Source organism: Anolis carolinensis, chromosome 3 (genome assembly GCF_035594765.1).
Source record: "Anolis carolinensis isolate JA03-04 chromosome 3, rAnoCar3.1.pri, whole genome shotgun sequence".
NCBI classification, from domain to species: domain Eukaryota; kingdom Metazoa; phylum Chordata; class Lepidosauria; order Squamata; family Dactyloidae; genus Anolis; species Anolis carolinensis.
The window spans coordinates 268,494,287-268,509,491 of record NC_085843.1 but is presented as its reverse complement, the minus strand read 5'-3'; the positions used below and the strand labels follow the sequence as shown (position 1 = coordinate 268,509,491).

Below are 15,205 nucleotides of genomic sequence, written 5' to 3'. Positions count from 1 at the left end.
GTTCTGCTTTGTTTTTATTCCCTGGCTCCATTGGCTTTTAAAATCTGCTTTATGTTTCAACCACAGAAGAACTATTTCTTCTTTCCCTTGCCTTTAGCCTTGCCCTTATCTTTGTCCTTCCCTTTCCCCTTCTCCTTCCCCTTATCTTTGCCTTTCTTTTCTTTCTTCTCTTTCTTGGCTTTCTTTATCATTTTCTGGATCTCTGCATAGGGCCCGAGACCCTTGCGCACCATGATGCCACGCCAGCAAGCCTGGACCTATGGGTTAAGGTGAGAATGACAAAAATGATAAAAGGCTCATTTTGGATATTTTGAAGGTGGTGTTGGTCTCTTTCACATCCCATAATTATAGCAGTTTAACTGTCATGTTTGGATGCTGAGGAATCCTGGATTGATAGTTTTGAGATAAGCTTTGAGAATTTTGTGCCAGGGAGCACTAATATCTCCCCAAGCTACAATATCAACCCAGGTCTTCCCCAAATTATAAATCTGAGGATTGAACTAAATGTAGTCATGGCAGTTAAAATGGTATCAAATTGTTATAACTGGGTAGAGTGAAAAAGATTACAGAGTAATCACCTTCTTTCCAAAAGAATATGCAATCAGTCGGGTGTTGAATTATGATGACCACATACTTTTCAGAGCATTTTCTTAGGCAAGAAATACTCAGAAATGACTTGCCAGTTTCTTACTCTGAAATATAGTCTACAGCACCTGGTATTAACTGGCAATCTCCCATCCGAATATTGACCAGAGCTGATTCTGTTTATCTTCCAAGATCAGACAGGCTCTGGTGCATTTAGGATATTTAATACTTGTAGGGAGTATATCTTGTAGGGGTTTTAATACTTTAACTCTGGCCCTCTTTTCACTGTCACTCCCATTTTGCAAGTCAAAAGAGGCCTTTTAAGGCCTTCCACTCTTCAGAGAAGGAGTGGACCCTGGGGAGGTGAGGAGTGAGCTGGCCCAGAGGAAACAATGGAGAGCAAAAGTTTTCAGCAGATCATTGATTAAGAAAAATAGTTCATCACAAGACTGCAGCCACTGGACTGCTTAGTGATTTCTAGATCAGTCACATGCTGAATTTGCTCCATGTTGTAATTTCTGCTCCATAGAAGTTATCCAAAGTACCAAAGTTTAGCAATAGGTTAGGTTCAGCACCTTGGATAACTCCTTTAAAGTTCAAGTTAAAGGTTGGCATTGCCTCATCATTGCGGCTATCAGCCATTATGGTCGGTCCCCTATGCCATTTTGTGCATCACTCTCAAGACAGGGGAGGCACTGATCATAACCTGTTTTTTTCGCACACTGTACTTTCAGCTTTGCTCTCTTATCCCTGAACTTCACCACATTCTGGCAGAGCAATGCCATACAAATGTATTTAAAGATTAGATATCCATCAAAACATTTGCCTGATCAAATATCTAGTTAGTTTACAAGCAGATTTAAAATGACATGGATTACACAAATCATCCAACCTCCACAATGCTGCCTGGCATTCTTCTTGTATTGTTCTGAAGTTGATTTGTACCTTGACAGCCCAGGCCCTCCGCAGTCTTGCATCTTTTAAGTACTGCCATATGGCTGGCAGGCCTTCGGAAAACACTTCCACCGGTGGATCCATCAGTGGGTTTCCCTCGAGGGAAAGAACCTGCAGTTTCTCTAAGCTATCCAAGTTCTCCGGGAGTTGAAATAACTGATTGCTGTGAAGTAGTAGCTTTTGCAAACCTAAACACAGAGAATCATAAAAGTGAAATGTTTCCAAGCTGTGTTTGCTTAATGCTTACTTTGAAGCTCAAATTAATCATTGGTTTGTTGGCAATGTTTTCAGCTACAAGTGCTGAAATTATCTTGGTCTTAGAAAATGTATATTCAGCCTCAATAACAGGCTCAGCAGAAGCCAGGTGAATTCCAGTTTGCTTAAGTTAAGTTAAGAGACCTCAATCTCTAGGAATGAATCTGATCGCAAATGCCACAGTCTAAAAGCTTGAAATGCTTCTCATAAAAGTTCCTTACTAATAGAGATTTCAGAGTTGAAATATACTGGTATTTGGCCCTCTGGATAAAAAGAACTCCACTTTTGTCTTCGAGCCCTTCCACATAGCCATATGACCCGGAATATCAAAACAAAATAACTCACAATATCTGCTTTGAACTGGAATATTTCAGTCTACACTGCAATATATCCTAGTTCAAAGCAGATGTGGAATTTTATCCAGCTATGTGGAAGGGGCCTTAGAGACTGCCTAGTTCCCAAAAGCAATGCAGTTAGATATAGTCTTTTTCTTAGCAACTCAATCTTGCATCAATCCCATGTTGTATCTCAACCCTTGTATTCCATCAGGATACGCCAGAAGAATATGAGCTAGGAAAGATAATGAACCCAACTGCTACAGTCCTTCATCTATACTGTTTTCTTCCTTTTGTGTTTAGACTACAATCTAACACTCAAGGATCATCTTGTTTTTTCTAAGTGACAGTAGGCCTCCTTTTGTTTGAAGGGCAGGATAAATGTGCTTCAAATAAATAAGAACGTCCTCCACCTTCCCAGAAGCGCGAGAAGCAGAAGGATGGGGCTGACTGAAATGGTTGACTTGAAGTCAGATTTTAAAACCATGGGAGTCATTCAAATTATGCAAAGATAAAAGGCTTTGGTAGAGTGGGTCCTCTGGATCCAAAAGGGTTAAATTCTGGGACCCCTGCAAATGCCAAATAAGGGAGAGGATTACAGACCATATTATTGAATGACAGTGATGCATGCACAGACACTCCAGCACATTTATGTCGCCAGCATTTTATGTGTAGGATGTGATGATCTGCAGTTGGTGACCATTGTGGATTGAAGCAAGTGAATGTAGAGAGTCGCTTTACTTGCTTTCTCTAATTTATACAGAGACCTCAGCTTTGAAGAAACACAAAACAGGTACCTAAATAATCTGTAGTTACACCAAAATGATGTTCTTTGAGTGAGGAAAGGCATTGGAGTAAGCCTTTGTCAGGATCATTCGTTTTCTTTATTTTACCTTGTAGGCGGCATATGGAGTCAGGCAGCTCTATAAGAAAGTTGTTGTGACAGTCAAGTATTTCCAGGTTATTCAGTAAGCCAATGCTTGTTGGAAGATACTCCAAATCATTCTTCTCAAGGTACAGTTCCTTCAAGTTCTGGAAGGAGAGAAATTCACACCTATCTATTGAGCTAGGCATTGAGAGTTTGAATCCCAGCTTGGCCATGGAAACTCACTGGAGGACCTTGAGGAAGTCAGACTCTCAGCCTCAAAGAAAGGCAAGTAAAAGCTGGGAACAAATATCAGCGTCATCATCATCCTCTCAACAAATTCTGGTAAGAAAACTCCTTAATAGGTTCACTTTAAGGTCACAAATAGTTTGAAGACACAACACTCCCATCTTAATATTTAACTTCCATATACTCAATTTTTGGGATTGGATTGTGAACACATATATGAGTGATATCTTTTTTTAGAACTGTGTAGGAATGTTTTCATCACTCCCTGGTGAGCTCTTGTTTTAATAATCTGCAAACTGCCAGAAGTCCCATTATTCTTGGGGGTGGGGGGAATATTTCCATGTTTAAATATTTGAAAAGATTCTATATCAAAGAGGGAACCAGCTTGTTTTGTTTTTTTTTGCTCCAGAGACTTGGACACAGAGCAATGGGTTCTAATTCTGAAGGGAAAAGGTGAAAATCTTTTTATTTAAAACTAGCTTGGGTGTCGGGCGTTGCCCAGGTTATTGGAAGAAGTTCAATTTTACAAAATGCATAAGGTTGTGGCTATACTACAACTCACATCATGCCAAGTTAACCCCCTGAAACTCGTATCAATGCTTGAAAGTTTGTCATGCTGGGCAAATGTGCTCTAGATGCAACATCAGTGAGGTTCAGTATGTTCTCTTGCCTACCCTCCCTCCTTAATTATTTTGGTACAACATTAATCCCTTATCCTAGACTCAAGGACATTGTCCTCCTAGATTTATAACTCCCTTTGTCTCGAAGGTAGTCACCTTCCCTTAAACCATTATACAACATACCAAAACCCAGCCACCCCCTAATTGTGGATTTTCCCTTATAATTATTTACAATCTTCCCTTTAAACAACAATTACTGGGTAACATAAGTCTCCTGCCCCTTTGGACTTTAAAGTTAGTTAGACTGTTTGTCTATGCTTCTGGTTTGCATGCCTTGATAATTGTCTTTCTTTGCAGTTTTTTGTCTTTTTTTCTCTCTGCCTCTTCTCCTCCTCTCTCCTCTCGTGGGATGTCCTTTGGCTCTTCACGTCCATCTTCTGGCCCTCTGCCAAATGTCTTATCTCCGGCCATGTCTTGGTAAAGATTAAACTGTTTGAGCAGTTTGATGCCTTCTCCCAAAGTTTTGACTGTATATTTTTCCCATCTTTATGAAATAGTATTGTGGCAGGGAAACTCCACATAAATCTAATTCCAGCCTTGTTTAGACATCTAGTTATTGGTTGTAGAGCCTCCCGGTCCTGCCGCGTTTCCTTTGTCAGATCTGGGTATATAAATATTTTGTAATCCTTATAACATAGGTTCCAGATAGTCCTCAGTTTTTTTAAGATCTCTAGTTTTCTCCCTGGCGAAAGCCACAATGGTATCCCGAGGGAATGCAGAGTGAGGTTTCTTGAAAGGGGGGGGGGGGATTTAGGAGCTTTGGTATGTTCTCCAGCTGCAGAATGAATGATGGGTCAGTCCCGTCAAATCCCTCCAGTACATTCAGTTGATCATGGGGGTTTTGTTTGCCAAGTTTGGTCCAGGTCCAACATCAGTGGGGTTCAGAGTGTTCTTTGATTGCAGGTGAACTATAAATCCCAGTACCTACAACTAACAAATGTCAAGGCCAATTCCATCCCAAATCCACCAGTAATCAAATTTGGCCATATTGGGAATGTGTGGCAAATTTGGTGCAGATCTATTGACGTTTGCGTTCACAGTGTTCTATGGATGTAGGTGAACTATAATTCCTATAAATCAAAGTGATTTACCCCCAAGGTCCACCTGAATTTTTGTTGGTCATGGGGATTCTGTGTGTTAAGTTAGGCCCAGGGACATTGTTGGTGTGGTCCAGAGTGCTCTTTGATTGCAGGTGAACTATACATCCCAGTACCTACAATAGCTATAAATCAAGGCGAACTCCCCCCAAACCCCTCCAGTATGTTTAGTTGCTGCTCAGTTCTGCTCTGTTTGTTATGGAGACAGAATTGAAAAGAGCAGGAAAGGGTTAAGGGAGAGCCAGTGGGTGGGGTCATGCAAATTCCACACCAATGGAGAAAGGAAGCCTGGGATGGCTGCCTGTGGCGGAGGAAACACGTAAAATCTAGGATGAAATTATCCCTGAATGAAAGCCTTCCTTGGGTGGTGGGCCATAGTGTTTGGGGAGGATATTAGCAGTGTTTTGGCTACACGTTCATGGCGCTCGCTATAACCTACAATGTTCCTTCGAGTGAGGGCCTTGGGTGGCTCCTCAGCACTACGGATTGTAGCTTTTTGTGAGGGCAGGAGGCTGTAGGTGTAAGTGGACACCTCCACACACACACACACACATTTTCACTTTTATTATGTGGAGATAGATAGATAGATAGCTGATAGATAGATAGATAATTATGTGTATAGATAGAAATTTCCAAGCTGTTCTTTTCTACAAGGAGATTCCAGGGTGGGGTACATAAAGTATAAATAAAGTTACCACACCAGATTCAATACAGTAAAACAACTTTCTCACAAACAACAAATTGAGAGGTAATAGAACAACAAAGCAATTAAAGCAAACATAAACGTTAAAATGTAATGTATGGGGAAATAAAAATAGATCAACATGCCCACACCACCATTCCCAAAGATTGCAATGTTGCATCTGAACCTTCTAAGGGAAGATATTCCACAAACAGGGTACAACAACACCAAAATAAATAAATAAGTATTAATATTAATAACAATAATATTTTTACCCCTCCCCATGTGAAAAATACAACATGTATCATAGATTTAAAATATCTCTGGCAATCAGTTCTGCCATAAAATGAAGCACAAAAATCAAAATTTATGTGGTCTCAATATCTTCATCATGATTGTGTTTTGATGTCGTTTCACACTACATAATGACAGTACTATGGTTCCACTTTATGGAGTTCTGGGATTTGTAGTTTAGGGAGGGATATTTAGAAAGACTACTTCCTCAGATACAAATATTTAGAAAGCTAAAATGGAAACACAATGCTATAACTGTACACTGTGAAAAACCCATTGCAGTTAACCTGCGAAAGGGGAGCTACTACTGGAAGCCATCTCTGCTCATTTTCTTACCTGTAACTGACTGATGTTTTCTGGTAAATCTGCAAGCTTGGTTCCTTTGTCTTGCCCCATGTACAGTTTCTCTAGTGACTGAAGATGAAATATTTCCTCTGGGAACCAGGCGAATCTGTTGCTGGTCAGGCCGAGGCATTTTAGCCGAGAAAGTCTGTGTACTTCTGGAGGTACCTTGAATTATCGTTATTATTTTTTTCAAAATCAATATTCTGAAAAAATGGATATAGGACTAGGATTGTGGGGTGAAAACAATTTCAGTTGTTTGGAATCCAGATGGCATATGCAGGTATTAAACAAAGAAACAAATGGATGTCTCTTCCAATCTCATGCATAGCAAGGAGATGGTATAAAGGAAATCTGAAGACAAGGAATGTTATTATTATATTATTTTTACCATTGTTCTTCATTTTGATTCTCTTTGAAAGAAAAAAAGTGGTATACTACTACTACTACTACTACTACTACTAATAATAATAATAATAATAATACTAATAATAATATCCTAAGAGTACAGCTACAAAGGAGGGGGCAAAATGAGAGTATTTCCTCTCTGCCTCCATGAAATTTTCCATCAATCCATGCTAACATTTCCAAGAGATAATGGTCTGTACTGAAAACTCTTATGTTTGCTGTTTAATGATACAGGTATATCAATTTGGAATATCATTAAGCAAAGTGATCTTGTAACACTCTAGAGCAGTGGATTGCTGTGAGTTTTCCGGGCTGTATGGCCATATTTCAGAAGCATTCTCTCCTGATGTTTCGCCCATATATATAGCAGGCATCCTCAGAGGTGTGACCTCCTCACAACCTCAGATAATGCCTGCCACAGATGCAGGTAAAATGTCAGGAGAAAATACTTCTGGAACATGGCCATACAGCCTGGAAAACTCACAACTACCTAGTGATTCCGCCCATGAAAGCCTTCAACAACTCTAGAGCAGTGTTTCTCAAACTGTGCTCTTACAGATGTTTTGGACTTCAGCTCACAGAAATCCCAGCCAGTTTCCAGCTGTTAGGAATTGTGGGAGCAGAAGTTTGAGAAACCCTGCTCTAGATAATAAGGCCTTATCAACCTCTATTTTGGTGCTATAAGAATATGTGGCATATGAATGTTTTAAGAGAAAAAGCATTTTTCACTGTTTTAATGCAATTTTTAAAAACCTAATTTTTTGCTTTGTTTCCGGGGGAAAGAAAGTTTGTTATTTTTGTTAGTGTGCGACATTAGGGAATAGTGGGATAGATTTGTAGGTGGCATACTCTATCCGACAAGTGGCACCATTCCTTTTAATACCCAGTGCTACTTGCTGGGGTGTGCGTTTAATATGAACACTATTTTGATTAGGAAAGAAGGCTGCTGATTTAATGGCTGGGTCTCATGGCTAAGTTCACCTGGGGATGGGACGATGGCCCTAAAGAAAAAGAAAAAACACAGTGCCAACTTGAAATTTGGCTGGGGAAACATGTGATTGTCAATACATTTCAATCTGGTATATTACAAGTATGGCACTAAAAGGGTAAATCTGGACAAGCTCCAGGGTGGAATACTGTATACTAGACCTGTATTATTTTGCTCATGTGGGCAACTGAATCAATCTACTTCCTCAGATGCAAATATTTGCTGTGTCTGCATTCCCGCGATAATGTTGCTTGCCCTTTTTTGGATAGCTAAACTATATTTCCAAATGCTCAACTAAAGTTTCAAGTCACTGAAATGCTAGAAATCTGGGAACTAATTTGGCCCTAAAATTGTCTAGATCTCATTAGAGTTTCTATCCATACCTCAGTTATCTGATTGTCATCCAATGCCAGCACCTCCAAGTTTTCCATTGTGCAAATCTCCCTTGGAAAGGTATCCAGGAGATTTTCACTCAGGTCTAATATCATCATGTTGGTGAGCTTGGCTAAAGAGGGGTGCACCATCTGTAATGTACAGTTTTTCAAGTAAACCACAATGAGAGACCTCCAGCGACGAATCTGGCGTGGGAAGTTTGCCAGAGGGTTCCCGGACAACCCAAATTCTTTTATTTCTGTCAACTCTTTTAGACTTCGAGGAAGTTTGTGTAGAAGGTTATTGGACAAATCCAAAATGGACAATTTTGAGCACTTGCTCAATGTATCAGGGACAGCTGTCAAGCTATTATATGCAATGAAGAACTGGGCCAGACGTTTCAGGGAGCAAATTTCTTCTGGTATGGAGTTCAGTTCATTTTTTTCTAGATCTATTATCTCTAAATTATACAGATGACAAAGTTCTTGGGGGAAATTTTCAAATTTGTTGCTTTTTAAATAGATCTCTGTAAGTTTGGTCATGTTGACCACTTCTTTGGGAAGGCAAGTTAGATTATTTGTAGACAGGCCAAGGAGCTTCAGGTGATGGAGATGCTTGCAGATTTCGACTGGAAATTCATCCAGGTTGACATCATATAATCGGAGCTGGCAAAGTGCTCGCAGTTTACTGACAATATTCAGTGAATCATAAGAAAGTGGGTTATTGCTTAAATCCAAGTTCTGAAGACATTTCAGTTCTCCAAATTCCTTGCATAAGGTTCCAATGTTATTCTTATTCAGATAAAGGACTTTCACATTCTTGAGTTGATCAATGCTTTCAGGGATGCTCTCAATCATATTTCTTTCCAAATGCAATTCCTCCAAGTCTTTCAGATCAAAAACCTGGCAAGGGATCGCTGTCAGTTTCTTGTTGGCTAAATCAACAAAAAAGATCCGATCTGTGATCTGCACTGGAACAAAAATTTCCTCTATTGGTTCTTCAACTACTATGTCTTCAATTATTATGTCCTGACTTCCATTTGTTACCTCTTCTTCTTCTATCTCTGCCTCACTGAGATCTTCAAAAATAAAATCACTAGATCTGGATCTGTAAGAGTCTGTTTTTCCGACAAAGCTTTTGGAAGTATCAACCATCGTTTATCTAGATTTGACTATGAAGAAAAAGGAAGAAGAAAAATAGACAGAATGCTGAGAACAGTGGCAGAAACAGAACACTGGAATTATGAATGAAAGCATTTAATGAGGTTCGAATATTTATTGAGTAATTTATTGAGTAAGATATAAAGTGGAGCCCCCGATGGCGCAACAAATTAAACCGCTGAGCTGCTAAACTTGCTGACAAAAGGTCAGCGGTTCGAATCCGGAGAGCAGTGTGAGCTCCTGCTTTAAGCCCCAGCTTCTGCCAACCTAGCAGTTCAAAACATGCAAATGTGAGTAGGTCAATAGGTACCGTTCCGTAATGCCACTCCATGCAGTCATGCTGGCCACATGACCTTGGAGATGTCTATGGACAATGCCGGCTCTTCGGCTTAGACATGGAAATGAGCACCAACCCCCAATTTTGGACACGACTAGACTTAATGTCATGGGAAAACCTTTACCTTTGGATATAAAGTACCTCGCAATGTTTTGGACCCCGTTTTTTATTTTGTTCTTTGCATTTTCAGATTGAATATGATCCATGCCATTCTGGTTGTATGAATTTACTCTTAACTGTTTATTATAAGCTGAAGCTGCATACAGTTCTATGGGGTAAGAGCTATAGGTGGTTCCCACCTCCCAACAATTTGGGATATGTGGTGGTTGAATACTGACTGCTAGAAATGTTTTCTAATTCCACTTAACTTCTTTTAAATCTGAAATGAAATAACAAGCGAATCTAATTAATTTAAGCAAAGCAAGGTTTGTGGCTTGTACTGTCAGAGTTAGCAATCTTTAAATGCCTATACTCACTAGCTGTTAATTTGCATGTTTGTTTGTTTGCTTTTCCATATCCATACTCTTCCTGCACCACCATAGCCCACTGCCCCCATTTTTCCCGTTTCTACTTTATTAGATCTGATTTTTAGCTATGCACAACTAATTTGTAAGTAAAGCCAGTTTTATATTATTATTCTATGACTCTATATGTTTTGCAAAGAAGGCCGAGGCTGGCTTCTTGGGCCCCTTCCACGCAGCTGAATAAAATCCCACATTATCTGCTTTGAACTGCAATATATGTCAGTGTGAATTCAGATAACTCAGTTCAAAGCAGATATTGTGGGATTTTCTGCCTTGATGTTCTGGGATATAGGGCTGTGTGGAAGAGCCCTTCTTTGTTATGATGTCATTAGTCTGACTTAGCACATCATAGCTGCTTTGTATTCTCATTTGAGATTGTGCTACTATTGCCAATCAGAGTTTAGAAACATTACTTTTTGGGATACAACTTGCCAAAGACCCCAGTGTTTGGTGGTAATTGTGGGAGTTGTTGTCCAAGAAAATAACTTGATCCACTTCCAATTAATTAAGGATGGTAGAACTCAAATCTTTTTACAGTATCATACACTACTTTAGTACTTTATATACTACATGAATTGCGACAGCAGCCTTCTACAAACCTGGGATTTATAGCTTGGCGATACACTAGTGCTCTCCAATATCCCACAGGACTACAAATCCCAAGCTTCCAAAGATCACTCGTGGTTTCAGAATTCTATAATGATATAGTATGAAAGAGACCTTGGTGATGAAAGAGGGTCTGTCCTCACCAATGAGTTTTGGTCTCTTTTTCTCAAACAATTACTGTCAATAACTAAGGGCCTGACTAGGGAAATTTTAGTCGGACAATATTAAGAGTTGCAACAGATGTGTGTGCATCATACAAGACATCCCCAACAGCATGGATGTTTTGTTTAGAGTTGAGTGCCAGCATGATGTAGTGGTTTGAGCATTGGATTATAGGTCTGGAGACCAGGGTTTGATTATCTCTCAGTCATGGAGAAACCCACGTGTCACACAGTCTCAGTCCCAGAAAATCCCATGATATGTTTGCCTTAAAATTGCTGTAAGTCAGAAATGACTTCATGGCATACAACAAGAAGCAGGCTTGTTTTGGGACTGAGAAATCTCCAAAAACGTTTTCATAAATATGGCCTGGAGTCATTGCATAGCATCATAAAAATACAGAGCTGGAAGAGGTTCTGAGGGCCATCCAGTTCAAACCCCGATCATGCAGAATAAAACAAGTAAAGCACTTCCAACAGACAGCCTTAAAAACTTCAGAGAAGGAGAATCAACCAAACTTTCATTGCCAAAACAGCTCTTACCATTAAGGAGTTATTTCTAATGCTTAGGAGGAATCTCTTTTCCTGTGGTTTGAATGCTTCGTTTTGTGTTCTAGTTTCTGGAGTAGCAGAAAACAATCTGGCTCCATCTTCAATTTGAGATCCTTTCAAATATTTCAACATGGCTGTCATTTCATCTTTCAATCTTTTCTGGGCTAAACATACCCAGCTTCCTTAGTTACTCCTAAAAGGGCATAGTTTCCAGGACTTTTACTATTTTGGCCTCCCTCTTCTGGAGATGAGATATTATGAGACTTTTACCAGAAATAATGCTTTTGAATTGAGGCAATACTTGTGCATCATCTTGGTAGAAAATATTTACAGTGCTGCAAGTCACATAGATTAGAGCTGTATAGTGATGAAATAGTGGAATGATGACATAAAACACTGGGCATATTCTCTTTTTCCGGTGCCCATAAGGACCAGTCTACAACAACAAACTCTAAGAGCCGCTTGCTTTTGTTTTTCAACTGTTGGCAGTTTTCCCTGCGTTCTAACGCAACTGTCATATCCCCAGCACAAGCCCTTTTCAAAGATGATTCGTCCACATACCTCTGATGTCATAAAACTACGTTGGGATGGATGACGCTTTCTGATCTCCGGCAGCCAGGCATCAAAATGAGAGGAACGAAAAAGAGGAGGAGAGAGTTGGGGCGGGAGGCCAAGTTCAGCTGATGAGCTCACGTTTGTCTTAGAGATCATAATAAGGCCATCATGAGCAGCTTCCTCCAGGACTTAACCGTATCTTCTTCCGAGGTATCAGTAGAGACAGATGTGGAGGGCACAGAAGAGAAGAAAACAAGCAATAGGGTAGGTGAAGCACTGAAAAGGTATGGGTACTATAAAAGTAGCTTTCATAATCTGATAACAAAGATACCAAATTCTATTGTAATGGTATAATCATGGCTACCAGTGTGTTTGGGTTCAATAGTTAACTTTTTCCATTCGTGACCCCTTTTTGTCCAATAAATATTTTATGTGACCCCAGGGATATTGGTATATAAAATAGGCATGCAAAAAAAATTACTAATAAATCATAAAGAATTTTGTTTTAAATCCATTTTTGTATATATATAATTTTACCATTAATTAAAGATTAAAGCAAATTTGCATACTAATGTGATGGATGTGCTAATTTATTTTTACATAAAGAATCAGAATTTGGCTGAATATTTGACACTACAGCACATAGAGCATCATCAACACTGTCCATGCCATGCTGGCATGTTTACTTTGCAGCCTCAAGCAACAGAATATGTTCTGTTGCCTCTCTTTTTTTTCTCCTGGATTCATGTAAATGTCTAAAACAGCCAGCTACATACATTTTCATTACCCCCAGATTCAGTTAAGGGACCACAAATGGGGTTGCCGCCAACAGTTTAAGAAGCTTAGTAATAGTGGTCCGGGGGATACCTTTTCTATAGTTTCCAGTGTTTCTCAAACTTTGATCTTCAAGATATTTTGGACTTTAGTTTCCATAGTTCCATAGTCAAGTTGACTGGGGTTTCTGGGAGTTGAAGTCCAAGACACCTGGAGGACCAAAAGTTTGGGAACCACTGTTCTAGACCATGGAATTTGGTGCAGGGGTCATACTTTCAGCCTAATCTGGTGGTGATGAAGACAAGATGTTTTCATCTGATATATGCCACTCCAAATTCCTTGGAAGGCTGAAGCTGCAAATATTATACTTTAACCACCCACCTCTTTTTACGGGAGGGACCATAAACAAATCCAAGGTTGGGTTGTTTTGCACCATCCATTTAACATCATCAAAAATGGCTTGGCTAGATTCACCACCAATTTCCATCTGACAGCACTTAAAACTAGATAACAATTGTTAACTATAGACAGGGGCTGAGTTAGAAGATGAGCACCAATGCTTCATCAGTAGTCCTTGAGTTGACAGAGTGAAAACTGGAAAAGGTTCCTACCTCTTAAAGAGAGAATTTCAACAGGTGTTGCTTGTTACCTGGCTGCACGGCAAGCATCTCTGTCTGAAATTCCTTCTTCTACACAATTATTACAGGGACAGTAGCTCTCTCCAGTTGCAAGCTGGTGGCCCTAACCAGAATACACACTCAAAATACAAAAAGTTTAGCCCAGTGTTGTCAAACAGCCATCCTTCTACATTTGCTGGGGTTAGGGGCACGGGAAATCCATAAAAGTGAAACAAAGAGAACAAAGAAATGCTATTTTTTGTACCTGAGAGAACACTTTTCTAAATCTTCCAAGCCAACCACAGAATCCCATTGAGGAACCTAGAGATTCCCAGAGCAATGTTCTGTCTGGAAATCTCTAGGTCAGGCATGGGCAAACTTCAGCCTACCAGATATTTTGGACTTCAACCCCCACAATTCCCAACATCTGGCAGGCTGTTAGGAATTGTGGGAGGTGAAGTCCAAAACACCCAGAGGACCAAAGTTTGCCAGACCTAGGTCCTCCAGCATAACTGGAAGAAGCTGACTATAGTGTCACAATGAAGGATACATATCAGGTCTGCACAACCCGTAGCCCTCCAGGTGTTTTAGACTTCAGCTCCTAGAATTCCTGGCTATTGGGACAAGCTGGTTATGGCTTCTGGGGAATTAGAGTCACAGGATGGAGGGTCACAGGATGTGAAGGCCTGATCTACGTAGAAATTCATAGAGAAAACATTTTAATCTAAACCTGTAAATACATAATAAAATCCACAAATGACAAACCATATAGGTCAGTGGTTCTCAACTTGTTGGTCCCAGATGTTTTGGCCTTTAACTCCCAGAAATCTTAATCACTGGTAAACTGGCTGGGATTTCTGGGGGTTGTAGGCCAAAACACTTGGGGACCCACAGGGTGAGAATCACTGATATAGGTGAATTGATATTTTTACGTAATGAGACAGCTGATGCTGATGAGAGAAATGGTGAACATACAGCAGCAATGAGATGTTGAAGGTCTCCTAAATCTCCAAAGTTGGCTTGAGACCTCACTGACAGTAGAGTTTGCCATCTATCTCCAATGCTAAAATATGTCTCAACGTCCAATCTGCTACGGTCAGTGGAAGTGCCTCCTGGAGATGCTGGTTTAAAGCAGACCTTATTTGAAATGTGTGGGACCAGAAGTGTTCTGGATTTCATTGGAGGTAGGGGGATTGGAATATCTACATTAGCATATATGTATACAATATAATATTATGGAAATATTATGGAGCTAAGACCAAACATGAAATTCATTTATGTTTCTTGCACACCTTATACACATAGCCTGAAGGTAATTTTATACATTGCCTTTTAATAATTTTGTGCATGGAATAAAGTGTGTGTACATCAGAAAGCAAAAGTTTTATGGTCTCAGTCACTTATATAAACAAATTTGAAGTACAGTATTTGGGACTTTGCAATTCCAGGTGAGGGATGCTCAATGGGTATGGTATGCAAATGTGGGAACATAAAAAGATCCCGATAGGTTTTGTGTTGTCTGGCTAACAGCATTGCAAGATGAGAAAGAATCAAGGCTGTTTCTATTAGCAATTCCCTTAATTTTTCTTAGAAGTAGTTACATCACCTTTTGAGAAATTTTTAGCCTGTGATCAGTCTATTCTGCAATTTAATGTACATGCCATACATACTCATATATACGTCAACCTTGTATATAAGTTGAGGGCAGTTTTGGGGGCAAAAATGATGAATTTTGACAGGCTCATGGATAAGTTAAGGATCATTCCAGAGAGAGGAAAAAGCACCAGTCTTTCCTCACAATTTAAGGTAGATAATT

General features: G+C 39.8%; 2 protein-coding genes across 5 annotated transcripts in view; one reads left to right on the top strand and one right to left on the bottom strand.

Moving 5' to 3' along the window:
* On the bottom strand, nt 1–12,132 carry lrriq4 (leucine rich repeats and IQ motif containing 4). Of its 3 annotated transcripts, none has more exons than XM_062976750.1 (6): nt 12,005–12,132; nt 8,118–9,277; nt 6,333–6,506; nt 3,023–3,161; nt 1,531–1,727; nt 1–257 (listed from the first exon to the last, which is right to left on the bottom strand). In XM_062976750.1, the coding sequence occupies exons 2-6, from the start codon at nt 9,258–9,260 to the stop codon at nt 72–74; spliced, it is 1,839 nt and encodes a 612-aa protein (XP_062832820.1). In that variant the 5' UTR covers nt 9,261–9,277; nt 12,005–12,132; the 3' UTR covers nt 1–71. The 3 variants fall into 3 exon arrangements, with proteins under 3 accessions (XP_062832820.1, XP_062832821.1, XP_003218205.2); XM_062976751.1 differs by lacking the exon at nt 12,005–12,132 and adding an exon at nt 11,435–11,947 and having other exon boundaries at nt 1,478–1,727; XM_003218157.3 differs by lacking the exon at nt 12,005–12,132 and adding an exon at nt 11,435–11,947.
* The window catches only part of lrrc34 (leucine rich repeat containing 34), a 29,046-nt gene continuing 17,046 nt past the window's right edge, over nt 3,206–15,205 (top strand). The window contains exon 1 of one of the 2 annotated variants that reach the window (XM_062976753.1): nt 3,206–3,339. In XM_062976753.1, the coding sequence (XP_062832823.1) occupies nt 3,229–3,339 (111 nt within the window). In that variant the 5' untranslated portion in view covers nt 3,206–3,228. Of the gene's footprint in view, nt 3,340–12,120; nt 12,263–15,205 lie in introns of those variants that run through there. The other variant, XM_062976754.1, reaches the window with a different exon arrangement.